The sequence below is a fragment of the Nematolebias whitei genome, chromosome 4 (genome assembly GCF_014905685.2).
Source record: "Nematolebias whitei isolate Nwh7 chromosome 4, NemWhi1, whole genome shotgun sequence".
NCBI classification, from domain to species: Eukaryota; Metazoa; Chordata; class Actinopteri; order Cyprinodontiformes; family Rivulidae; genus Nematolebias; species Nematolebias whitei.
This window is the reverse complement of record NC_056501.1, coordinates 4,460,771-4,481,369: the sequence shown is the minus strand read 5'-3', so window position 1 is coordinate 4,481,369 and position 20,599 is coordinate 4,460,771. Positions and strand designations below refer to the sequence as shown.

At 41.4% G+C, this 20,599-nt stretch overlaps 2 protein-coding genes across 3 annotated transcripts in view; one reads left to right on the top strand and one right to left on the bottom strand.

Moving 5' to 3' along the window:
- LOC119408356 (LIM and calponin homology domains-containing protein 1) overlaps nt 1-15,921 on the top strand; it is a 99,436-nt gene extending 83,515 nt beyond the window's left edge. The window contains exons 16-25 of one of the 2 annotated variants that reach the window (XM_037675156.1): nt 242-316; nt 1,076-1,104; nt 6,283-6,375; nt 6,531-6,695; nt 8,703-8,797; nt 9,851-10,009; nt 10,472-10,540; nt 10,912-11,020; nt 12,189-12,291; nt 14,687-15,921. In XM_037675156.1, coding sequence (XP_037531084.1) covers nt 242-316; nt 1,076-1,104; nt 6,283-6,375; nt 6,531-6,695; nt 8,703-8,797; nt 9,851-10,009; nt 10,472-10,540; nt 10,912-11,020; nt 12,189-12,291; nt 14,687-14,712 — 923 coding nt within the window. In that variant the 3' untranslated portion in view covers nt 14,713-15,921. The remainder of the gene's footprint in view (nt 1-241; nt 317-1,075; nt 1,105-6,282; nt 6,376-6,530; nt 6,696-8,702; nt 8,798-9,850; nt 10,010-10,471; nt 10,541-10,911; nt 11,021-12,188; nt 12,292-14,686) is intronic. The other variant, XM_037675157.1, reaches the window with a different exon arrangement.
- Nucleotides 15,922-17,891: 1,970 nt separating this feature from the next.
- On the bottom strand, nt 17,892-20,145 carry phox2bb (paired like homeobox 2Bb). Its single transcript, XM_037675605.1, has 3 exons — nt 19,905-20,145; nt 19,107-19,294; nt 17,892-18,721 (listed from the first exon to the last, which is right to left on the bottom strand). Exons 1-3 carry the CDS (start codon nt 20,143-20,145, stop codon nt 18,293-18,295), a joined length of 858 nt encoding a protein of 285 aa, XP_037531533.1. The 3' UTR covers nt 17,892-18,292.
- Between the last annotated feature and the right edge of the window lie 454 nt (nt 20,146-20,599).

The window sequence follows — 20,599 nt, the reverse complement described above, 5'->3', positions numbered from 1 at the left end:
TTTTGATGTTGCGAACATCTTTCACTAAACATTAAGCCTCTTTTGAATAAATCTGAGATAAATAGATGCTTTGCATGGACACAAATTCCCACACTTCATATTTAATAACAGAGAACGGCTAATCGCAGCTTAGTCAATCAAAAATGTATTTAAAAGCATTTATTGTTTTCTTCCCTCTTTGCTTTCCTTCCCACATCCCCTGTTCTCCCTGCACCTGCATTTTTTTATTATTGTACTTTAGATTTTGAAATCAGTGTCAGGTCGCCACAGACATCTAGCAACCCTAAGTCACGCTGGGAATTCTTCGCTCCGCCAGGTAAACCTCTGCCTTCATAGAGGTCACATGACCGGGTATCCCTGGCTAAACACAGACTTTTATTTCTTTATTTTTGTTGACATGTTGTGCATGGTGAGTGCTGTTCATTTAAAGTGTAACATAAAGTTTATTATTTTTGCTGCAACTTTGCTTGATGACAAAAGTTCAGAGTTGTTTGTAATCTGTTTTCATGGACAAAATGAGAACACTGTCCAACACACTGACGGTCACTTTGAACAGAAGACTTTTTACTTCACATTACTGACTGTGAGGTGGTGCAGATGGTAGAGCTGCTGCTTCTCAACAAGAAGGCTGCTGGTTCAAATCCAGGCCGGAGGCCTTTCTGGGTGGAGTTTGCATGTTCTCTCCGTGCTGCGTGGGTTTTCTCCAGGTACTCCAGTTTCCTCCCACAGATTAAAAACATGCATGTTAGACTGGCTGACTCTAAATTGTCCCGAGGTGAGAGAGAGAGTGAATGGTTGTTTGTCTCTGTGTCCCTGTGTCTCTGTGATGGACTGGAGACTTGTCCAGGGCCGCACAGTGACTGTTGGATATGGGCACCAGTGACCCCCGTGACCTGAAAAGGAAGATGTGTATAAAGTGGATGGATGGATAGATGGATGGATGGATGCATGCATGGATTACTGTTCCACCAAAAACAACAGAACCCGACTCGTGTAAATATTTAGCATTGATTAATTTTGATCACGTGTTCAGAATGTTTTGCTGACACTTCCTGATCTTTTCGTGTCTCCTCAGAAGATGCAGAGAAGAATCATCATGGGAATGTGAGTAAAGGCATTTTGAGCCACATCTCTTTCTGCTTCTCATCTGGTTAGTCACTTGCTGTGGTGGTACTTTACACAAAAAGAGTGCTACACATTGCACTTAACAAACATATATTATATTTTATTGCAGCATCTTTATCTCTTAGTACAGGCTGATCATGTGTCTGTTAATACGTTTTCCTTCTCATAAAGTTGAGTCAGTGTTTATAGTTGCAACACGAGCTGCTAAATAATTAAAGTTATTTTAATTTGCCATGTTTTGTGTATTTACATTTTCTAAAGGTGCGGTGTGTTAAACCCAAATAAAAAGCAATTAAATGAAATAATGAGAAATCAAATCTAGAAGTAAAAAAATACAAACAAAAAGAAAATTACTGCACAACTTAAACTTGGATAAAACTTTCTGCAGGATGTTTAATCTTCTTATTTTTACATTCTAGGTGATATTTATGAACTTTTAACTTCCTACAACAGAAATCTGAATACCAGCGCAAAATGATCTAATTTTTCAAGATTAATTTCTTTCCTGTTTTTCTCGGTCTGTTATGTGTTGTGCTGCACAGAATGGCACTGGGTTACTGGATGCAGGACGCAGAGCTAGCTGTCCATGTAGCATGCCAGATGAGGATGTTTTTATTTATTCAGGCGCATCTATTTCTTTCTCTGTCTTCTCTCTCCTTAGTAGGACCTGTTTGCCTAGCAATGGAGTAGTGCTGTTGTGGTAGACCAAATATTTCTGTCCTCTCCCTTTTCTTCTCCTTCTCTGTGGACGTTTGTACACGTTGGTGTCGATCTGTACGTGTTTGTGCATGTGTGGAAATGTGTCTGTGTGTGTTGGGGTCCATCAGGTGTCAGTTCCGGTGTTGTCCCAGGCCAGGCAGGGAAACCGCTGGTCTTGGGACCCGGATGAGGAGCGAAAGCGTCAGGAAAGGTGGCAGCAAGAGCAGGAGCGCGTGCTGCAGGTACGCAGCATACCTGGGGGGTGAAGCATGGGGCATGGCTGTGGAGGGTCCACTTTGGTTTGTTGTGAAGCTCCGTGGACTCTGTGACTTCTATATGCAGGAATACAGAGTAGAGCTGTGTACAAAGCGCTGAAAGAACAGGAAATATTAGGTTAGTGTAATCTTTACAAGAGGGTTACAACGAGCTGGAATAGACTGAGACCCACCTCTAAATCATCTTGGCCCACATCAAAGTTTAGACACCGGCAGTCTGCATACAGTAATTACTGTATTTTCTGCCGTACACGTTGCACTGCCCTATAAGTCGCATCAGTCCAAATATGTCCAATAAAGTGGAAAAATCCATAAATATGCCACTTCGCCATATACATCTCGTCTATTATGCGTAGGCCTGTCACGATAACAAATTTTGCTGAGCGATTGATTGTCTCAGAAATTTTTGCGATAAACAATAACATTGTTTGAAAGTTGACAATAATTACTAATTAATTATTATATTATATACTAATTATTATAATTGTGGGTGGGGTAGGTGAAACACCCACACTTGCCCCCACCCTCATTCGCCCCACTCTGGGCCCATGAGCAAGGCCCTTAACCCCCACCATGTGCTCCCTAAAAAAAACAGGTCTCTCTTGCAAATGAGTTCTCGTGGCTCAATGAGACTAACCTGGATAAATAACGGCTAAATGAAAAAAATAAAATAAAATAAGAAGGAATGTTGGTTAATTTATTTTTCGTGTAGTATCATTTTTGACCACTGGATGGCAGTATAAGACTGTTTGAACCAAAGGATGGATAGTGAGGGAGCGAGCAGCGCGTCTATTTAAGAAAAATGGGAGGGAGGCCCCTTGACGTGACATGGGCTGTCGCTTTATCATTGTGTTCAGTTCTCAAAATGGCGGCCGCCACTCGTTGTGGTTTGAGCTCTTTAGCATTTTTCACCCCAAGCTTTTAATACAATAATCAGTAAATGTAAGTTCTCAGCTTCTTTTTGCAAAAAAAAAAACTACTTTTTCATGAAGGCACGGGTTTTAACTGTGAATTTTGGAGCTTCGACAAGACGGAGGTTTTTTCCCGAGGTCAGTCTGTTAGCTTAGCTCGTAGCTTATCTTCTCAGCTTAGCTGCTTTTAGCAAAGAGAGAAGAAAAGAAGAGAAGAAACGATAAAGCCCATCCATCTATCCATTTTCTTTACCCGCTTATTCCATTTTGGGTCACGGGGGTCGCTGGTGCCCATGTCCAGCAATCACTGTGCGAGGGGCGGGGTACACCCTGGACAGGTCGCAAGTCCATCACAGGGACACATAGAGACAAACGAGACAAACAACCATTCACGCTCTCACTCACACCTAGGGACAATTTAGAGTTACCAATCAGTCTAACATGCATGTTTTTGGACTGTGGGAGGAAACCGGAGTACCCGGAGAAAACCCACGCATGCACAGAGAGAACATGCAAACTCCACCCAGAAAGGCCCCTGGACCGGGGTTTGAACCAAGGACCTGCTCGCTGAGAGGCAGCAGCTCTACCAGTTGCGCCACCGTGCTGCCCGAAACGATAAAGCCGATAAATGAAAACAAGGTCGATAATTTTCATTTATCATGCGATTAATTGATTTATTGTTTATTGCGACAGGCCTAATTATGCGTTATCGCTGACAACACGGAAATGTGGACCGGTGTTGTGCCAAAAATTGATTGACTGCCAAATGGCAGCTGTGGGAGCGTGCACGGGAGAACTTTCATAAGAATTTAACAAGATTAACACTTAAAAACAATTATTTGTTTGCTCAAAATTATAGTAAAGGTGTGTCTCAGTCTAACTTTTGCTTAATAAATGCACTTTAATGATCAAATCAGCTGCATTTCCAAAAGCCGGTACAAGGAAGTAGGCATGTACACGAGAGGACTCGCTGTGCATTTCTTCGAAATTTAACAAGATAAGCACCTAAAACAATAATTTGTTTGCTCGACATTATAGTAAAGATGTGTCTCAGTTGAACTTTTACTTAATAAATGCACTTCAATGGTCAAATCAGCTGCATTTCGTCGGGGCGATGCAGAGAAATGAAGCTGATTTGACGGTTACTCCAAGCAAGTAGAACGAAGGTGGCAGTCTTTGGCAAGCTGATAGCCACTCTATTACATGACACAATGTCATGCCATACTGCACGAGTGCCATCTAGCAGCTGAAAATGGTAGTGTTCAATATTTTCAGTCAGAATGAATGAAAACAGTCATATCTCAGCCAAAAATTGTTTATAAATATGGGAAAAATCCATAAATACGTCACTTGGGTGTATAAGTTGCATGGCATGTAAATTATGCAAAAAAATGCAACTTATAGGGCGAAAAATACGACACACCATAGATTGGTTTGATCAAATTTACCTTCTCAAGTGTGAACAGATCTTTGAATTTATCTACATCAGTAGAATTTGACTAAATTTGCATTAATTACAGCAGACAGAGTTTCAGTAAGAACTTCTCTCTCACTAATCATTGAGTTGCTAATGGGACAAAAACATCTTGTCTTCTGGCTTCAAATGTAGTTATTTCAAACCGTAAAGCCAAATATAAAATGGTTAGCCTGAAAGCAATGATGCAGTTTAAGACTAATTTTAATTCATCAGTGCATCAGATCTGTCAGAGCTCCGTCACTAACGGCTCTTTAATGGACGGCACCGCTGTTTTCAGTCACTTCAGCTGTTTCTGTAGACAAACAGTCTAAAACGTGCTTACTCATTTTTCATTTAAGGACACATTAATCAATAATATGAGAAAATAGTTTGTTTTTTACTGGTCTTATGACATTGCTATGCTTTAAAAAATGTCAGAGAATGTGTTTAAAATGTCCAGATTTAAACTCCTTTCATTTCACTCTGTCATTCAGCTGCTTATTCAAATTATTAATTGTCTTTAACTTAAATGGTAAATGGGCTGTACTGATACAGCTCCTTTCTCTCTTATCAAGACACTCAAAGCTCTTTACAACAATCCTCATCTACCCATTCATACAGCACTCTACTAGATCTATACACAGACTAATCAGAGCTTTATCACATTCATGCACTGATGGGACACACATCTGAGGCAATGAGGGGTTCAGCGTCTTGCCCAGGGACACTTCAGCATGTGAGTGCTGGTGGAATCGAACCCTCAACTCTCCTATCGGAGCACGACTGCTCTAACCACTCAGCTACAGCCGCCCAACTTGAATGTCTAGAAAGTTAGTCAGTCCTAAATTATGAAGCTCAGATGTTTGGAGGATTGTTGTTGCATCAGCTTTTTACAAAACCCTCTAAATGAATCGAATGCACTCACGTACACAGGGACGTTCCCTTTGACGATGAATAACCACAATGTTTTTGCTATTTGTTTGTACTGAGCACGTCCCGACTCCTCTGTCACACTTGAACCACTAGATGGCGAGTCTGCAGCGGAGGAGCCTGTGCTCGTCTTCATCTCATGCACAAACAGGCTGGGACTGTCCACGGCCGCCGCTGTTGCTGCTGCCCGAATCAGCCGCTCCCTCCTCAGCCAAGAACCAGCTCATCGCAACGTTTTCCAACCGTTAAAGGAGTTGTGTCTCATATTGACTAACAGGCAGCACTTCTTTACAGTGGTTGAAGAATGGTTTGTGATGAGGCCTGCTCAGATGGATGTCTGACACGTGGACGTGCACACCTTCCTCCCTGTTTTCTCTTCTCGTCCTAAATGTCTCATCTTTAAATCCCTCTTTTTGTGGGGTTCCTGCACAAGTCTGCAGAGAGAAGTCCCAGAGGAATCTTGTATTTTTGTGACATTATTACTGTAAGGAAAACAGAAATATTTTAATAATAATATTAAAGGAATAATGTGGCAGATTAAAAAATTGTGCAGGAACCCCCCGTGCTCTGCAGCTTCTGCATGCTTGGCTGTTGTATTTTGTTTCCCTTGCTTGTGTTCTGCTTATGTTCTCTCATTTTTAGCAAATAATTAGATTTGAGCCATAACCACAGATGGCAAACTGATCACCTCTTAACTTAACGTACGAGATTCCCTCAGGCCGACATTTTTATTTTCAGGACATTAACGAAGTAAACTGATTGTGCAGAAGAAGCCCTGTTTGACGTCAGACATATTTCACTTCTGTGTTCCACCTTGAGCCGGTTCGGCCTTCCGCTTCGTTGAGGCTCTTTGCCGTATGTCTTGTGTCTGTTGCTATGGTAACAGGAGAAGTACGAGCGTGAGCAGGAGAAGCTGAAGGCGGAGTGGGAGGAAGCCCAGAAGGAGGTGGTGGAGGAGGGGAAGAAGTATCACGAGGAGGTGTGTATGTTTCCTCTGTCGTCCCTTTGATGTATCAAAGTACTTCAAATACTTTACGGTACTGTGAAGTTAAAGTTTAACTTTATTTTGAAGTATATGAAACTGTCTTGTTGACTGTTACTCCACCTGCGTTCTGGACTCTCCCCTCCCAACAGGAGCGCAGGATCCTGGAGGAAACCGTCATGCCTCTGACCCCCCGCTCCTCAGCCCTGCCCTCCCCCAGTCGAGGGGAGCTCTCCTCCAGCTCCGAGCCTCAGTACACGATTGTCCGTTCGCTGGCTGACTGGGACCGCAAACAGGAGCTGCTGGAAAAGCAGTCTGTGAGTGAACTGGAGTTTAAGCTGGATTTTATTTTAGTCATTGCTCAGTATTTGTTTGTGTATTGATCTTTAAATCAAGCTATAAACACGACATCCCTTCTCATTTTTACGCCGATGACTGTCAAACGTACTTCCCTCTGAAGCCGCTGGTGCACGCTCTATCCAACCTCTTCTTTGCCTGGCTGACATCAGGGACTGGATGGCTTTAAATTTCTTGAATTTTAATGAGAAGAAGACAAAAGTCATGTTGTTTCCACGGCACCATCAGGAACCACTGTACCAACCTTTCCTCTCTAGCCCCGTTAGAGAAACAAGTTGTCACTAATCTGGGAGTGATAATGAACCCTTTCATGAAACTGAACAGTCCTGTAAACACGATTGTTAAATCCTGTTTATACAGTTGAGGCGTCTGTCTAAATTGAAGCCCATACTGTCCAAAAGTCATCTTGATACTGTAATACATGGTTTCATAACATCCGTACTCGATCACTGCAACACACTTCTGTTTGGAATCAGTCAGACCACCATCGCACGACTACAACTGGTTCAAAATGCTGCAGCCTGGTTTTTAACTGGTACAGGCAAAAGAGAGCACATTACTCCAGTTCTGGCCTCCCTTCACTGGCTCCCAGTTCACTTTCAAATTCATTTTAAAATCCTTCTGTATGTTTTTAAATCTCTGAACAGTCCTGCCCCATCTTATCTCGCTGATCTGCTGCAGCCATATCTCCCACGGCGCTCTCTGAGGTCAGCAGACCAGATGCTTTTACTGGTTCCAGTCACTCGTTTTAAGCTCAGAGGTGACCGGACCTTCTCTGCTGCAGGTTCAAAAGTGTGGACTGAGTTACCACTGCAGGTCAGGCAGGCTCCCTCTATCACTGTTTTAAGTCTCGTTAAAAAAACACTTTTATTCCCTGGTTTTTGATAATAATATAATAAGTACGTTTTATTATTGTATGTTCCAATACAATGGCAAAATTAGTTCTCTACATTTAACCTATCACACCTGGGAGACACCCAGGTGGAGCAGTGGGCAGCTATGTAGGCGCCCGGGGAACAATTAGGGATTAGGTGTCTCGCTCAGAGACACCGCGGCATGTGGGAATGGCTGAGGATGGAGCCTGGGACTTTCGTGTCCCAGGTCGGCTGCCCCGCCTCTACCCCATCTCAATGGTATGGTATAATTAGACTTTGAGGTTTTTTTTTTTGGTTTTTTTTTACAAAAGTAATAAAAGTGGCATAGAAAGTGTCACACTTCGAATGAGGCGTGTTGGACATGCTCAAACTGTTTCCACCGCTGTTTGTGCTTCACTCCTAGTTGGTCACTCCAAACATCAAAAAGATGAGTGACTTTGTTCGTCGCGGTCTCGCTGAGTTCTGAACGATAGCAGCTAAATGAGCAGCGAGTTATGTGGCCACTTTGGAGTGGTCAGGTTTTAACACTCCAGACCTGTTTTTGTGAGCACGCTTTGCAAACCTGCATTCTTGGCCATGCCCGTTATTTTACTGACTACATCACACCCACCCCGGCTTTTTACCCTCCTTGGCAGCCACCCCGCCATCTATGAATCAATCTTCTGGAGTAAACTTTGAAAACGAAGCTTGGCTGATTAGAACCAGTTTTTAATTCATTGCTGTTCATCACCAGCGTTGGTTTCAGACCTGCACATTTCCTTATTTGATGTTAACAGAGAGCACCCCAGCACATGTTAAAATACACTTCTCATGTTCTTGAGACATGTTGGAGACGCTCATAACAACTTTGTGGTTATATTAGGGGAGAAAAAACATTTATTTTAACATGTTCAAAACTCAAAACGACAAAAATGCGCAACTCTCAACTCACGTGAGCGTTGAGAACTCTGCAAAAGTTACAAGACGAAGACGTTTGGGAGACTGTCGTGAAAGTTTACCAACTAGTCGCAGATCAGTGAGATACTGCCTTAACCAAACATGGAAAACTGGAGTTTTAATCGTGACACAATGTCTTCTTGATCACTGACACAGAGAAGAAGCACAGACGGTACGGAGAGGAAACAAAGAGAAAATGACCGAACCAGCGACATCAGCACGGCCGACGACAGCGTGAAAACTGGCCGAAGGTTGGTGAGCAGCCTCTGAAACAGGACATGTTTAATCTTTCAGATTAATGACAGCATGACTTACAAGACGTTTATAAGATTAGATAAGATGGAGCTTCATCACGGTTGCCAGATAAATGCAAGATGTCTTATTTACCCCCTCCTTTTCTGTGCACATGTTCCACAAACACAACACACCTCATCATTTAGAATATCTTTACTCAGCACATATGATGGTTTATGTAAAAATACTATCATATTAAAGCCACTTTACTATAGTTCATCATTTCTTATCTGGCAACCCGACTAACGGAAACTTCAGTGTTCTTGTGTAAACGTGCATGCACATTTTTTGTTTATTACCCCAATAAAAATGATAAAAACACAAATGTTTCCAGAGGTTGTTCTCGTTTAAACAGGGTTTTATAGCAGGTACATTTTAAAGGCGCTCATGCTGAAAAAGTCTGGACACCTCTGGCACACATGCCCACTCATGCTCACAGTTACCACGTAAGCTCTAGTTGCTCGTTCACATGTATCACACACTTGTTGCACACGAGAGTGCAGTTTTCGTCTTATAAGAGCCGAGTTTAGTTTGGTGATGGCTCCAAAGTAAAAGCTGCTCCAACATTCTTGTAGTTTGTGTTTTTGTACCATTTGGAGAGGAGCTGAAACTGAACAGGCAGCATGGGACAAGTGCATCAGGCTACAGATATTTATACATAATTTTACTATTAAACATTGCTGCGAGCTCTACAGTTCATTTTTTAATCCAGTTTTACCAAATGTTGAAGTGAATATTATTGTTCCAGACATCTTGTTTAATGGTGGTTAAATAACTTGATTTCGGTTAACATATTAATATTAGGTGTTGAAATATAAAGGCGATGCACTTCTTCTTTTTGTCTGCAACGAAGACTGAAAAATGGATGGCTCACCTTACGAATACCCGTTAAACCAGAGGCTCATACAGTTTTATTTTGCTAAATTCAGGTGGTGACAGTTTTACACTCGCTGAAGCAATGTTTGAGGTGTTTTATGAGAATAAAGCACGTTTCATGTTTCTGTCCTCAGTTTGGTGAGTCAGACCAGCAGCCAGACAGAGAATCACGGCGTTCACAATGGCCAAAAGCTTCCTCCACCGACGACCAAATCTTCAACAGCTCCAGCTAAGAACCACCAAGAGCCTCCAGCTGACAGCAGCCGAACGAGTCGGTCTGCAGGAGAGCGAAGGTGTGTGAATCGCCATGATTGTCTGGAAAATGTTTTCTCATTCATGCATCGCTGCAAACATCGCTTCATTTTAACATGTTAATTTTCCTTTGCCTGTTTAGACTTTTTTTTTTTTTTTTTGCTCTCATTTAATTGTTTTTACATTTAAGAACGCGTTTTAAATGTTAAAATGCTGCTAAACTATTGACCAGCAGGTGGCGACCTTTGCCTATTTTTCCCCTTTTGTAACTTTGATCCATAAAATAAGAAAATTGCATGCAAGGATAATGTGCTTTCAGGAAAATCCTTCAAATTATGCTCAGTGAAAATGTATAAAAACACGTCTCCAAAGTTACAATAAGGTGAAATGTGCTGCCAGTGTCTGTCGTGTCTCTGGACCGGCCGCTCGTCTGACGCCGTCGGCCAATAGAGACTCTGTATCTGTGAGCCATCATCGTGTTGCATGTTGCTGTCCATTTCCAGGAGCAGCCCCATTGATAATAACTTAAGAAGCAGCTCATCAAAGCCCCCCGCAGCAGCACCACCCAGCAGGTACCGCAGCTCAGGGTTCTGCTGACCCATTTTCTCCACCCATCTCATGACATGTAGCTCTGCAGCAGCAACTCTCCGCTCCGCCTGGAATGTTAATGGAGCCCAAGGAAGGTTGAGTCAAGGAGAAACATGAGTTTTAAATTTAAACCTATGTCTTCAGTCATGGAGTACATTTACAGATATTGCTGCAAACGAGTTAATGATTAAAGAATTGAGAATTTTTAGTGCTGTTTACTTTTGATATATTAAAATGCAACTAGAATACAAGAAAAAAAAGGTGCACAGTGGAAACAAGAGGGCAAAGAGAATAAGGATTTACCTGCAGAGATGTCAACCTTTGCGTTTGTGCGTCTGACTTTAACCTCTTGTAGGTCTGTCAGCGGGAAGAAGCTGTGCTCCAGCTGTGGGCAGCCGTTAGGGAAGGGAGCAGCCATGATCATAGAGACCCTCAGCCTCTACTTCCACATCCACTGCTTCAAGGTTGGTGCAGAGTTACCGCTTATCCTCTCAAGGTGCATGACAGAACATCATTCTCCGTTTAATCCATCAAATTACGAACAACAGAGGGTTAAAGGATCGTTTTATTAGAATCAGATGACAGAAATGATCTGTCCTTTCATTCAGATGCAGTCGTTAAAAGCTCATTGTCTCACTTAGTTTTTACAGTTTAAAGGTTGCTTCAGTTTTAGGTTCTTATCCTTGCAAAGATTGTCTTTGCAGTTTTTGCACGCAGAAGCTGAAAAAGGGGTTTAAATCCAGAGGCTGCGATGTTCCTCCAGCATGCTGTGTTCACCAGGGTTCAAATACGCACTTTACCCATCTGGATATGTAAATAAACACATTTGTGTTTTGAGACTTTGCTCCCTGAAGCATTTTCTGAGAAAATAAATTCTAATTTTCAAAAAAATCATTCAAAATAGCGAGGTATTTTTCACATTAAATTTACATAAGAGACGTGTATCATATTTTTCATATATTCCCTCAATAACAACTTTAAATTTAAACCTTTCGCCATTCATACCTTAATTGTCTTTTGAGTTTCTGCTCACAACCTCAGACACTCGTACAGCTGTCTGGGTTAGAAATCTCTGCCGTGGATGATGAGCAGCAGATTGTGTTGAATCTTGCCTTCGTCACAGTCTCCCATCCTGAGCAAGCACAGAGGAGACAGTGGAAAGAAAAACTCCCTTTTAACAGGAAGAAACCTCCAGCAGAACCAGGCTTGGGACGAGCAGCCATCTGCTTCGACCGGCTGGGTTTGAGAGGAACAGGAAGCAGGAATAGATACACAATGGCAGGTCCAGGTGTACTTTCCATAGGAGGAAAGACAAAAAACATGTTAATATATAAATAATTAAAAATACAAACAGAGTAGAGCAAGTAAAGACGGCAGCAGAGAGAGGAAATGTCAGTTTGTCCTCCAGCAGTCTGAGACTATAGCAGCAGAAGTAAGGAAGAGGAAACCCAAGCCGACCCTAACTATAGGATTTATCAAAAAGGGAAGACTTAAAACTGGACAAGGTTTCAGCCTCATGGACATAAACTGGAAGTTGGTTCCACAAGAGAGGAAGTGTTCAAGATGTTTCTCCTTTAGGGTTTAAACATCTGATAACTGAATAATCTCATGTCTGCGTGTCTTGTCTCTCAGTGTGGCGTGTGTAAGGGACAGTTAGGGGACACAACCACGGGGACAGACGTCCGGATCAGAAACGGCCTCCTCAACTGCAACCAGTGCTACATCCGCTCCCGCTGTGAGTCCACGACACCCCCCACCCACCCCCCCTTTACATGACCTGCCTCTAGATTCTCTTTTTATGTTTGTTTTTATAAATCTGCTGTTTCTGGGACAATGTTTTCATCCTTCCATCAAAATGACGAACGACCGTTGAATTTATCCAGCTACTTAAAAATAAATCGTCTTCACAATGATTCAAACGCTTTTAGTCACCTATAATAAATATATATATATATATATATATATATATATATATATATATATAAAACGTGAAACATACTTCGCTTGTTGACCCTTATTTAGAGGTAGAAATAAAGTCCTTTAGAACAAATTTTAAACATTCATTAAACTTTAATTCAAAATGGCCTTTTCTGCTGCCATTTGTTATACTGCTCATGCTTCATCAGAGGGTGCATCTCCTTTTGTGCCCCAGCGGAACCAACATCCTGCATATTAGTTCCTACGTAGAACCTTTCTAAATAAATGTCCTAATGACGTGAGGAATAATACAAAATAAATACATGAACTAAAATTACGGCAGTAAAACTCCCACCAAATCACAACCTATAGTGATTTCAATTCAAACATATAACATTATTATAGGACTATATTTACATTTTAGCATTTACCGTGCTTCCAGTAACAACACAGTTTTGTGTACTGGCCTAGCAAGATGCACTGGTTTGATAGCCCTTTTTCCATCCTTACCCAAAGTTGAGTCACTGAGCAACAACTGCACCTTCCTGATTCTTCCATCTGCGCTTGGATAAACTTTTATTACTCTTGCCAGTAATTTATAGTCACATATTTTAAAGTTAAACAAGAGTTTTTGTTGTGTTTTCAAGTGATTTTGTGTAAATTTATTGGCGATGTAGTGATTTAAAGGAAAGTTGAGCCACTGATTTAGTAAAAACAGCACAGCTGAGGGTTTCTGTGGTGTTTGATGATGCCGTGCACTTTTTCCTGTTCGTGTTTTAGTTGATGTGTTTCTGGATGTTTAATCTGACAGGATTTCGTGTTATCGTGGCCGCTGTTTCCCTCAGATAACGTGGTTACTCATGCAGCACTCCTCACTCAGTAATCAGCCTTCTCAACACTCGTACCTCTCTGGTTTGCGCTTGTTCATCGTTAGTTCCTCGTCCTCTGTCGGCCCTAGTGTTCAGTTTATTGTTCCGCGTCACTTGTTTCACTTTTATTTTTCTTTATTAAACTAAAGATGTGAGTATGAAGCTTTCTTCTTCTTTCAGCTGTTCCCTCTTCGAGGCTCACCACAGTGACCCATCATTCTCCATCTCTGCATCCTCAATCTTTGTACTGAAAAAACTAGCGACATCGAGTGGTCATCTGCATATATAGTAATCACAAACATGACAAAACAACTGCAGATTAAGTTAATATTCCATAAGAACCCTTCACTTGGTGATACAACCACTAAATGTGAAATAAATAATGACTAGGACCTAATTTTTCATAAAATCATTGTATCCAAGGTATATATTTTTCAATGTGGCCACTCTTGTTTGTGAAAAACAGCTTTTTCCTCATAAAATCAGAGTGGCTCAGCCTTTCGTGCAAAAATTGAACGTCATGGCAGATGCTGATATCACTTTGGTCTCACATGCGCACAGCGTTGTGCATGAAAACATGATGAGTCGTCATAGTTATATGTTATTGTCAAATTTTAAATAGGCTTTGTCAAAATCCATGAAATGTTTCAAATCATGACACTGTTTTCATATCACAACCTCACAAGATATTCAAGTCATTTATATTGAAACACTCTTACCTCTGCACAAAAAACATACTTACCTATTTGTTGTTTGTTTTTTTATCTGTTTTTCCCTCCTGGATATTATAATTTATTTTATTTTTTTTGTCCAAGAGATCATTTGTGCCAAATTTCAAGCTTTTATAACAAAGTCAGTTTGTTTCATGACTCTGCAGCGCTGGTGCTGAAGATTTGAAGTAGTCGCCTCACTGTTTTGGTTTTAATGGGATGTATGAAGCCTCACATGGACATTGAATGTTCACAGAGATCATGTGACCGAAGTCCTCCACAAGCAGCATTGACACCGTTTCCACCACGTCTGTTTCAGTAGATTGAAACGTGGTTCAGAGCCTCAGCGTCAAAAGTATCTTTACATTAAAAGATTGTTTTCGACTTATTCACAGGGCTTTCTGAGATCTGCTCATTTACACCAGATCATCAGAAATACCCGGCTCCATCGGCTCCAAACAGATCTTTAAAAAGAAAAGTGCTTGAGTTTGTGTTTCAGGAACATCTTCACATCTATCGGCATCAACCAACAGATTCAGTTTGATCTGTGCACCTCTACATTTGTGATCCCAAAATAATAGATGATCCTTATAAAAGTTGATTTCGTTTTTTTTATCCTGTCTTTCCTGTCAAGCGGCCGGACAGCCGACCACCTTGTGACGTCCGAGTGAAAAGAGCAAGAAGAGACCCCCTCCATGTTTTAAACCGATTATCATCAAGTCACATCCTCCGCAGCGTGTTGGGATCTCTGCTTCCTCTGCAGCTCAGCAACCGTTGAAGAGTCACCACGTGGGAAACAAATCTGGGGACTGTCAAAATAAGATGCTCTGTGTTGATGTAATCCGATATGTCCGTGAAATCTGAATTTTGATTGGTCCTCGTGCAAACACAAACCGTTTCGTCGTGTAGTGAGAAGGAGACGGTGGTGTCGGCCATGTTGAAATGGTGCCCGTGAAAATGAACACAAACCACAAAGCAAGAGAGATTCAGTGCACGTTTGATCCTTCACGGAGAAACTTAGTTTACCTTTCAGCTACATGCAACAAAACCATCAGTTTATTTTTTGTTTTGGATTTAAGATGCAATCTTTGAGTGACAAGATTCTAAAAATGGAGGACAAAAAAGCGATGATGCAACCAGGTCATTAAAAATCAGCACTGCTCAGATACTAGATTAAAAACACTCATATCTGTATTTTAGAAAAGGCAATAAAGGTCAAAAATAATTATTTAGACACTAAATCTAGATAAGTGTATTTCCCCCCCCCCTCAGTCGTCAGTGAACAGAATAAAATGAGTGATAAAGGACGGAGTTCGTTGTGATGGTAATAGCTCTTTAGATGTTTTTGGGTGCCAACAGGTTGTTCTTTACACACATCATCTCGGAGCGTGAAGACGTTAATGTGCCTTAGCAAAGCAGGAAGCGAAGCACGAACCACGTGGTGTTGGAAGTTTTCAGTATTCTGTTCAACAAAATCAAATCCTTTACTGCAGCTCTTCAAACAAAAAAATGTTTAATTTCACAAGAAGTAACACAGTTTTGTGTTCTTTTTTCTCTTAGTGGAAGTAGAAGAAATGTATTTAAAAAAACGCTTTTGTCCTTTTGAAGCAAACCCTCAGTACACGATGTGCGCTCCGTTCTGCAGGGGAAACGTGGGTTTTATTTCCATCAGCTTTACGCTCATCTTGAAGTTATTTTGATCACGTCTCTGTAAAAATCATTTATATATTTGAAAATATTCTAAAACTCACCGGTAAATGTTAAACCTGTCCTCAGCAGGGGTACCAGCAGCAGCTGCAACACGTGGCTGGATGAAAACTGCAGGTCTGTTTTACCCGCTGCACATTTTAAATTACCTGCTTACATTTTATCCCGTATAAGACGAGCTCCGTTACACGTTGGATGTTTTTATTATTTTATTTTTAATGCATGTTTAAGCATAAAAACTAGCAGCCTCCTCTTCCTCCTGCTGAATTGCATCCATTTTTCACCTCCGGTGTCATCTCGCTCTGATTTACAGTATTTTCCAAGCTTTTTTTCTTCTGATTATGTGTATTTTATTTTTATCCTCATTTAGTTGATGAGTCAATCTAATCTGAGTCTCTAATAGCGGGATCTTTGAGACTGAGCTGATAAGTCCGAGGGTTTTAACAGAATGGGAGGACGGTGTGAACCTTTTGCATCTGTACTGTATTTATTGTAATATTTACCTGAATATTATCTGGATTATAGATTCATCGGATGTTTAAATGCAATGACATTTATTATGGCATACTGTATGTTTATAAATAAAAGGATATAAATTAAAGCGTGGCATTTTATTTTCAATGCTGCATCCAAGAAATTAAAAACGAGAGTGGAGTTAAAAAGCCAAAGTCATATTTATCAGATCACAAATTTATGAAATGGATGTTTCCACATCCTGCAGAGCATCAGTCCAAAGCACAGAGTATTAAACAAATTACTAACGTTGACTGGGAATTCTCAAAATAAAAAATTATTTTGAGATTTCTAAAAATATTTTCAGTTTGAGGTTATTTAAGTTGTATAGATTTAGTTTGACTTGACGAGCGCAACAAAAAGCTGCTGAACAGGCGGATCAACAGCGTTTGTCATCGTGTCACCAAATGTTTGACATTAACCTCAGCCATAACGTTTAGTACTTTTCATATAAACCGAATTTTAAATTACATTTTAATATAAGATGTGCAGTCTAATGAAACACAAATGTGATTTTCTTGTTTACCATCTATTGTTTAAACATTTTTCACAGGTTTAATGTAAAATTTTTAAATTAGAAATGTGATAATGTATCCAAAAGCAATGATTAAAACTGTTAAATTTAATAGATTTTTTCCAAATAAGTAATAGTTTTTAATATTCGCTTTAGTAAACTGACTACTAGATGGATAGAGTTGCCTTTTTATTTAAATTTTTTTTTTTCCAGCTGCTGAGCTGTCCTTGGTGCTGAAGTCGCCTCCATTATCAGAAGCCTTTGCTTTTAGAACTGCCACGCTAAAAAGAAACAGAAATTCATAGAAATTGTTGCATTTGTTTTCTAAATATTACAAATTTGTAAAGTTGAGCATAAAATCTTGTCAATTTTGTCATTCCCCCCCCCCAAAGAAAACAACAAAAACAAAGTGAGACTATTAATTTTTTATCATCAACAATCATTTCAATGGTACACCTGGAAAACTATGTGCACATGTAGAAATATTTCCTTCTTAAATATAAGCATCCATTACCTACATATAAATAACTTTCAGATCCGGGACAAAACATGAATGTTCACAAAATGGGAGAGAAATCAGACAAAGAGACGACATGCAAATTATATAGAAATAAATACAATGTTTGCATCCATTCCCTGCTTGTTTAGTTTTTTTTTTTTTTTTTTGCCAAAATAAATTCTGAGGGAATTTAGTAAAAACATCAATAAGACTTGCATGATGGTCTACAGTATGGCCTATGGTTGAACTAGAAGAGACAAGAATACGTATTAACACTATACAATCTGAGCCACAAAACACTGCCGTAGAAAGACACACAAAACATACAGATTTCCTGTCAGAGGTGAACATTGCAGAAGTTTGTGCCTTTTTTGTATCTCGAGGAAATAAATGTTTATATCGACAATTTAAAGAAACTAAACTCTCGGCAGTCCTGAAAACGAGAAACGCTGCTGGAGGAGAAGCTTCACCCAGCAGGAGCAAAGCGTGGTGAGTCGGTGTGAGTGTGGATTTTTGTGGGAGAACATCTGTAGTCTCTGGTCCAAACAGCTGCTGAACTTAATGCGTCATGAGGCTCCTTTACGCACTGATGGCACTGCGCGTCTCCAGCGCACCGTCCAAAAAATAACCACCAGACCAAGTCATTTGAATCGTTTCTCTGTTTTAAAATGAATTGAGGTCTGTTTCAAAATGATGTGGTCTTCTTACAGTTTAAGGGTGAAAGTATGACCTCCCATACCTCCTTTTTACGTTGATTACTTTTTCAAATGGGTGGAATACCTGCATTCGTTTCAAGAATAAAATAATCTTATTTGACTTGTAAGATGAATATTTTACAGGAAACTGCTGAACACAAGAGAAGGCACAAGGCCTAAAAATAAAACAACTGTTCGTCCTTTTTCTATCTGCTTCTTATTGTCCTCGGCTTCAGTTCAGTCTCTGGAGGAGGAGGAAACTCCTCTTTCCCTCTGCGCCGTTTGTTTCTCTTCCCCAGCGCAGAAGCTGCATTAGAACATGCTGGTTTTTACTAACGTAGCTTTCGCTCCATTCTGTCTTTGCAAAGAGGACAGTACGCTGGCGAAGGGCCCCCCCAATGAGTCCGGGATGGATGTGATGGTGCCGGGCGCGGCGGCCCAGCCTTGGCTCGGTGCCGTCACTCCCATGCCGGTGGACACCGAGGTCTTCACTTGGTCCACCTGTCCGTTGCCGGTGGTGTTAATTTGGCCTGCGGTGGGGCTCGGTCCGCCGCAGTTGGAGGTTGGAACCGGGTTTGGGCCTGGTCCTCCTGTGCTGTCGGGGTCGGTGGTTTTAGTGTCTTTGCTGTCTTCGTCCCTGGAGTCAACCTTCTTGCCGGACCCAGACTTGGCAGCCGCCGCGGCCGCCGCAGCCGCGCGCTCCTGCTTGCGGAATTTGGCGCGCCGGTTTTGGAACCACACCTGCAAATGTTCAAGAAGAAAGTGCAACTTTATACATATTCAGTAAGTCATAAAAATACAAACTGCAAATGTTTTGCTATGCTGTTTCACGTTTTAGAAATATTCATAAAACGAATAGAAAACGTCACGCAACTTATGTGTTGAAGCTTAAATCTCTGAAAATGTCCAAAAATTTAACACATTTTAAAGTTTTTTTTGTATTTATAAACGACAGTTATGATTCCAAAATTATTTGTCTGGGCGAGTTTTTGTCAGTAAAACGTTCTAAAAGTCCAAAATTCTGTAGATGTATTTGGAAAAAATGTGCGTAATTCTAAATCCGTCCGTGCGTAATGGGAACGGCGATGGATCGGGTGCCTCGTGGACCACCAGCAGCTGTGCGTACCTGCACTCTGGCTTCAGTCAGGTCGATTTTGAGTGCCAGCTCCTCTCTGGTGTAGATGTCCGGGTAGTGGGTCTCGGCAAAAACCCGCTCGAGCTCCTTCAGCTGCGCGCTGGTGAACGTGGTCCGGATGCGCCTCTGCTTTCTCTTCTCGTTCAGTCCGCCGTGATCCGTGAAGAGTTTGTAAGGAACTGCAAACCAAACGAAATGCCACAGTTAGGTGTCTATGCCGGGCAAATCTGATTGCGTGCAAGCACGATGTTGTCAAATGGAAGTAAATTCAAATTGGATATTTTGTGTAAAATCCGTTTAAGCTTTCGTTTGGATTCGATTACCTTTGGATTAGATCAGAAGTGATAACACTGCTGACCCGTGAAGCGGTTAATTGTAATGTTAAATTAATTGTTGCTCTTCAGATTGAGGTTCATGTTTGAAAACTTGTCATACTGGTGCCATCCGCTCCGTTTGTTGCTACTGTAACTCCAATTTGGTGTCAATAATGAGCTTTAGTCTTTGGTTATCTAATTATTTTCGAAGCTTTATGTCTCATCGCAAAGTAAATAAATTATGCCTATCATTTTGGCAGCTTAAGATAATTCTGTTGGCGGTTTTGGGTGTGACTGGGATAGTATAACCCCGTAACCAAATTACCTCTTGCCTGCAATCGCTTCTAACGTGATAAATTCTTTCATTTGTGTAAGCAAATTTCGTTTGGTAAATACTAAACACATTTCCATTTTCAAATGCAATCAAGCCGTCCTATAATAACACCGGGGCTGCGGCTCCGGAGCCGCTGCTTACCTGCGGCGTACGGGCTGCTCTGGTGATCCCGCAGGGTCCCCAGACTGCAGGACCCCGGCGTGAGGGACGGACAGCCGGAGGTGGCCCCGAAAGTGGTCCTGATGGGATTGTACTGGAAGCCGCTGGTCTGACTGCACGAGCTGAAGTCCGCGTAGGCCGATGCCAAGCTCGACGTGTCCATCCCGGCCATACATGACTCGTAGGCAGAGGAATTTAGGTAAGAATACTCCATTTTATACATTGGAGAAGGCTCGGTTGACGTTAAAAACTGCACTTCCCTGGAAAAAAAAGTAAAACAAAAGCACCCAAAAGCGGGTTTGAAAGGGGAGAAGGTAAGAAGTGAGATGAGGAGGACGCGCGCTCTGAGTTTTAGGGAAGGACAACTTGTTTGGTTTGAACTGGTTGGGAGAAAGAAAAAAAAAAAGGCTGGACGCTGAGATGTTCACTGCTCCGCGCCTGCTCCAAAACTGGCCTCCTTTATAGGAACCTAGCCCTGTTTTATGAAAAGCCCCCTAAGAGCCGCCTAGCCCGAGGTCTCTAGAGCATATAGTCCTCATAATAAACTTGGCTCTTTCCGCTTGGACAATAGCAAAGCGTTTGGTCTTATTGCGAGCGCTTTTTTACATGACAATAACTCATCAGTCTATTGGGCTGGCACTGGGGGCCCGGGCTGTCCAACCTCCCTATCATTGATC

Excerpts from the sequence above, each read along its gene's own strand:
- phox2bb (XM_037675605.1), bottom strand. The coding sequence starts at position 20,145 with ATGTATAAAATGGAGTATTCTTACCTAAATTCCTCTGCCTACGAGTCA. Across the intron at positions 19,295-19,904 it reads GAGCAGCCCGTACGCCGCAG|TTCCTTACAAACTCTTCACG; the intron begins GTAAGCAGCGGC and ends TTTGGTTTGCAG. Across the intron at positions 18,722-19,106 it reads TGACTGAAGCCAGAGTGCAG|GTGTGGTTCCAAAACCGGCG; the intron begins GTACGCACAGCT and ends GAACATTTGCAG.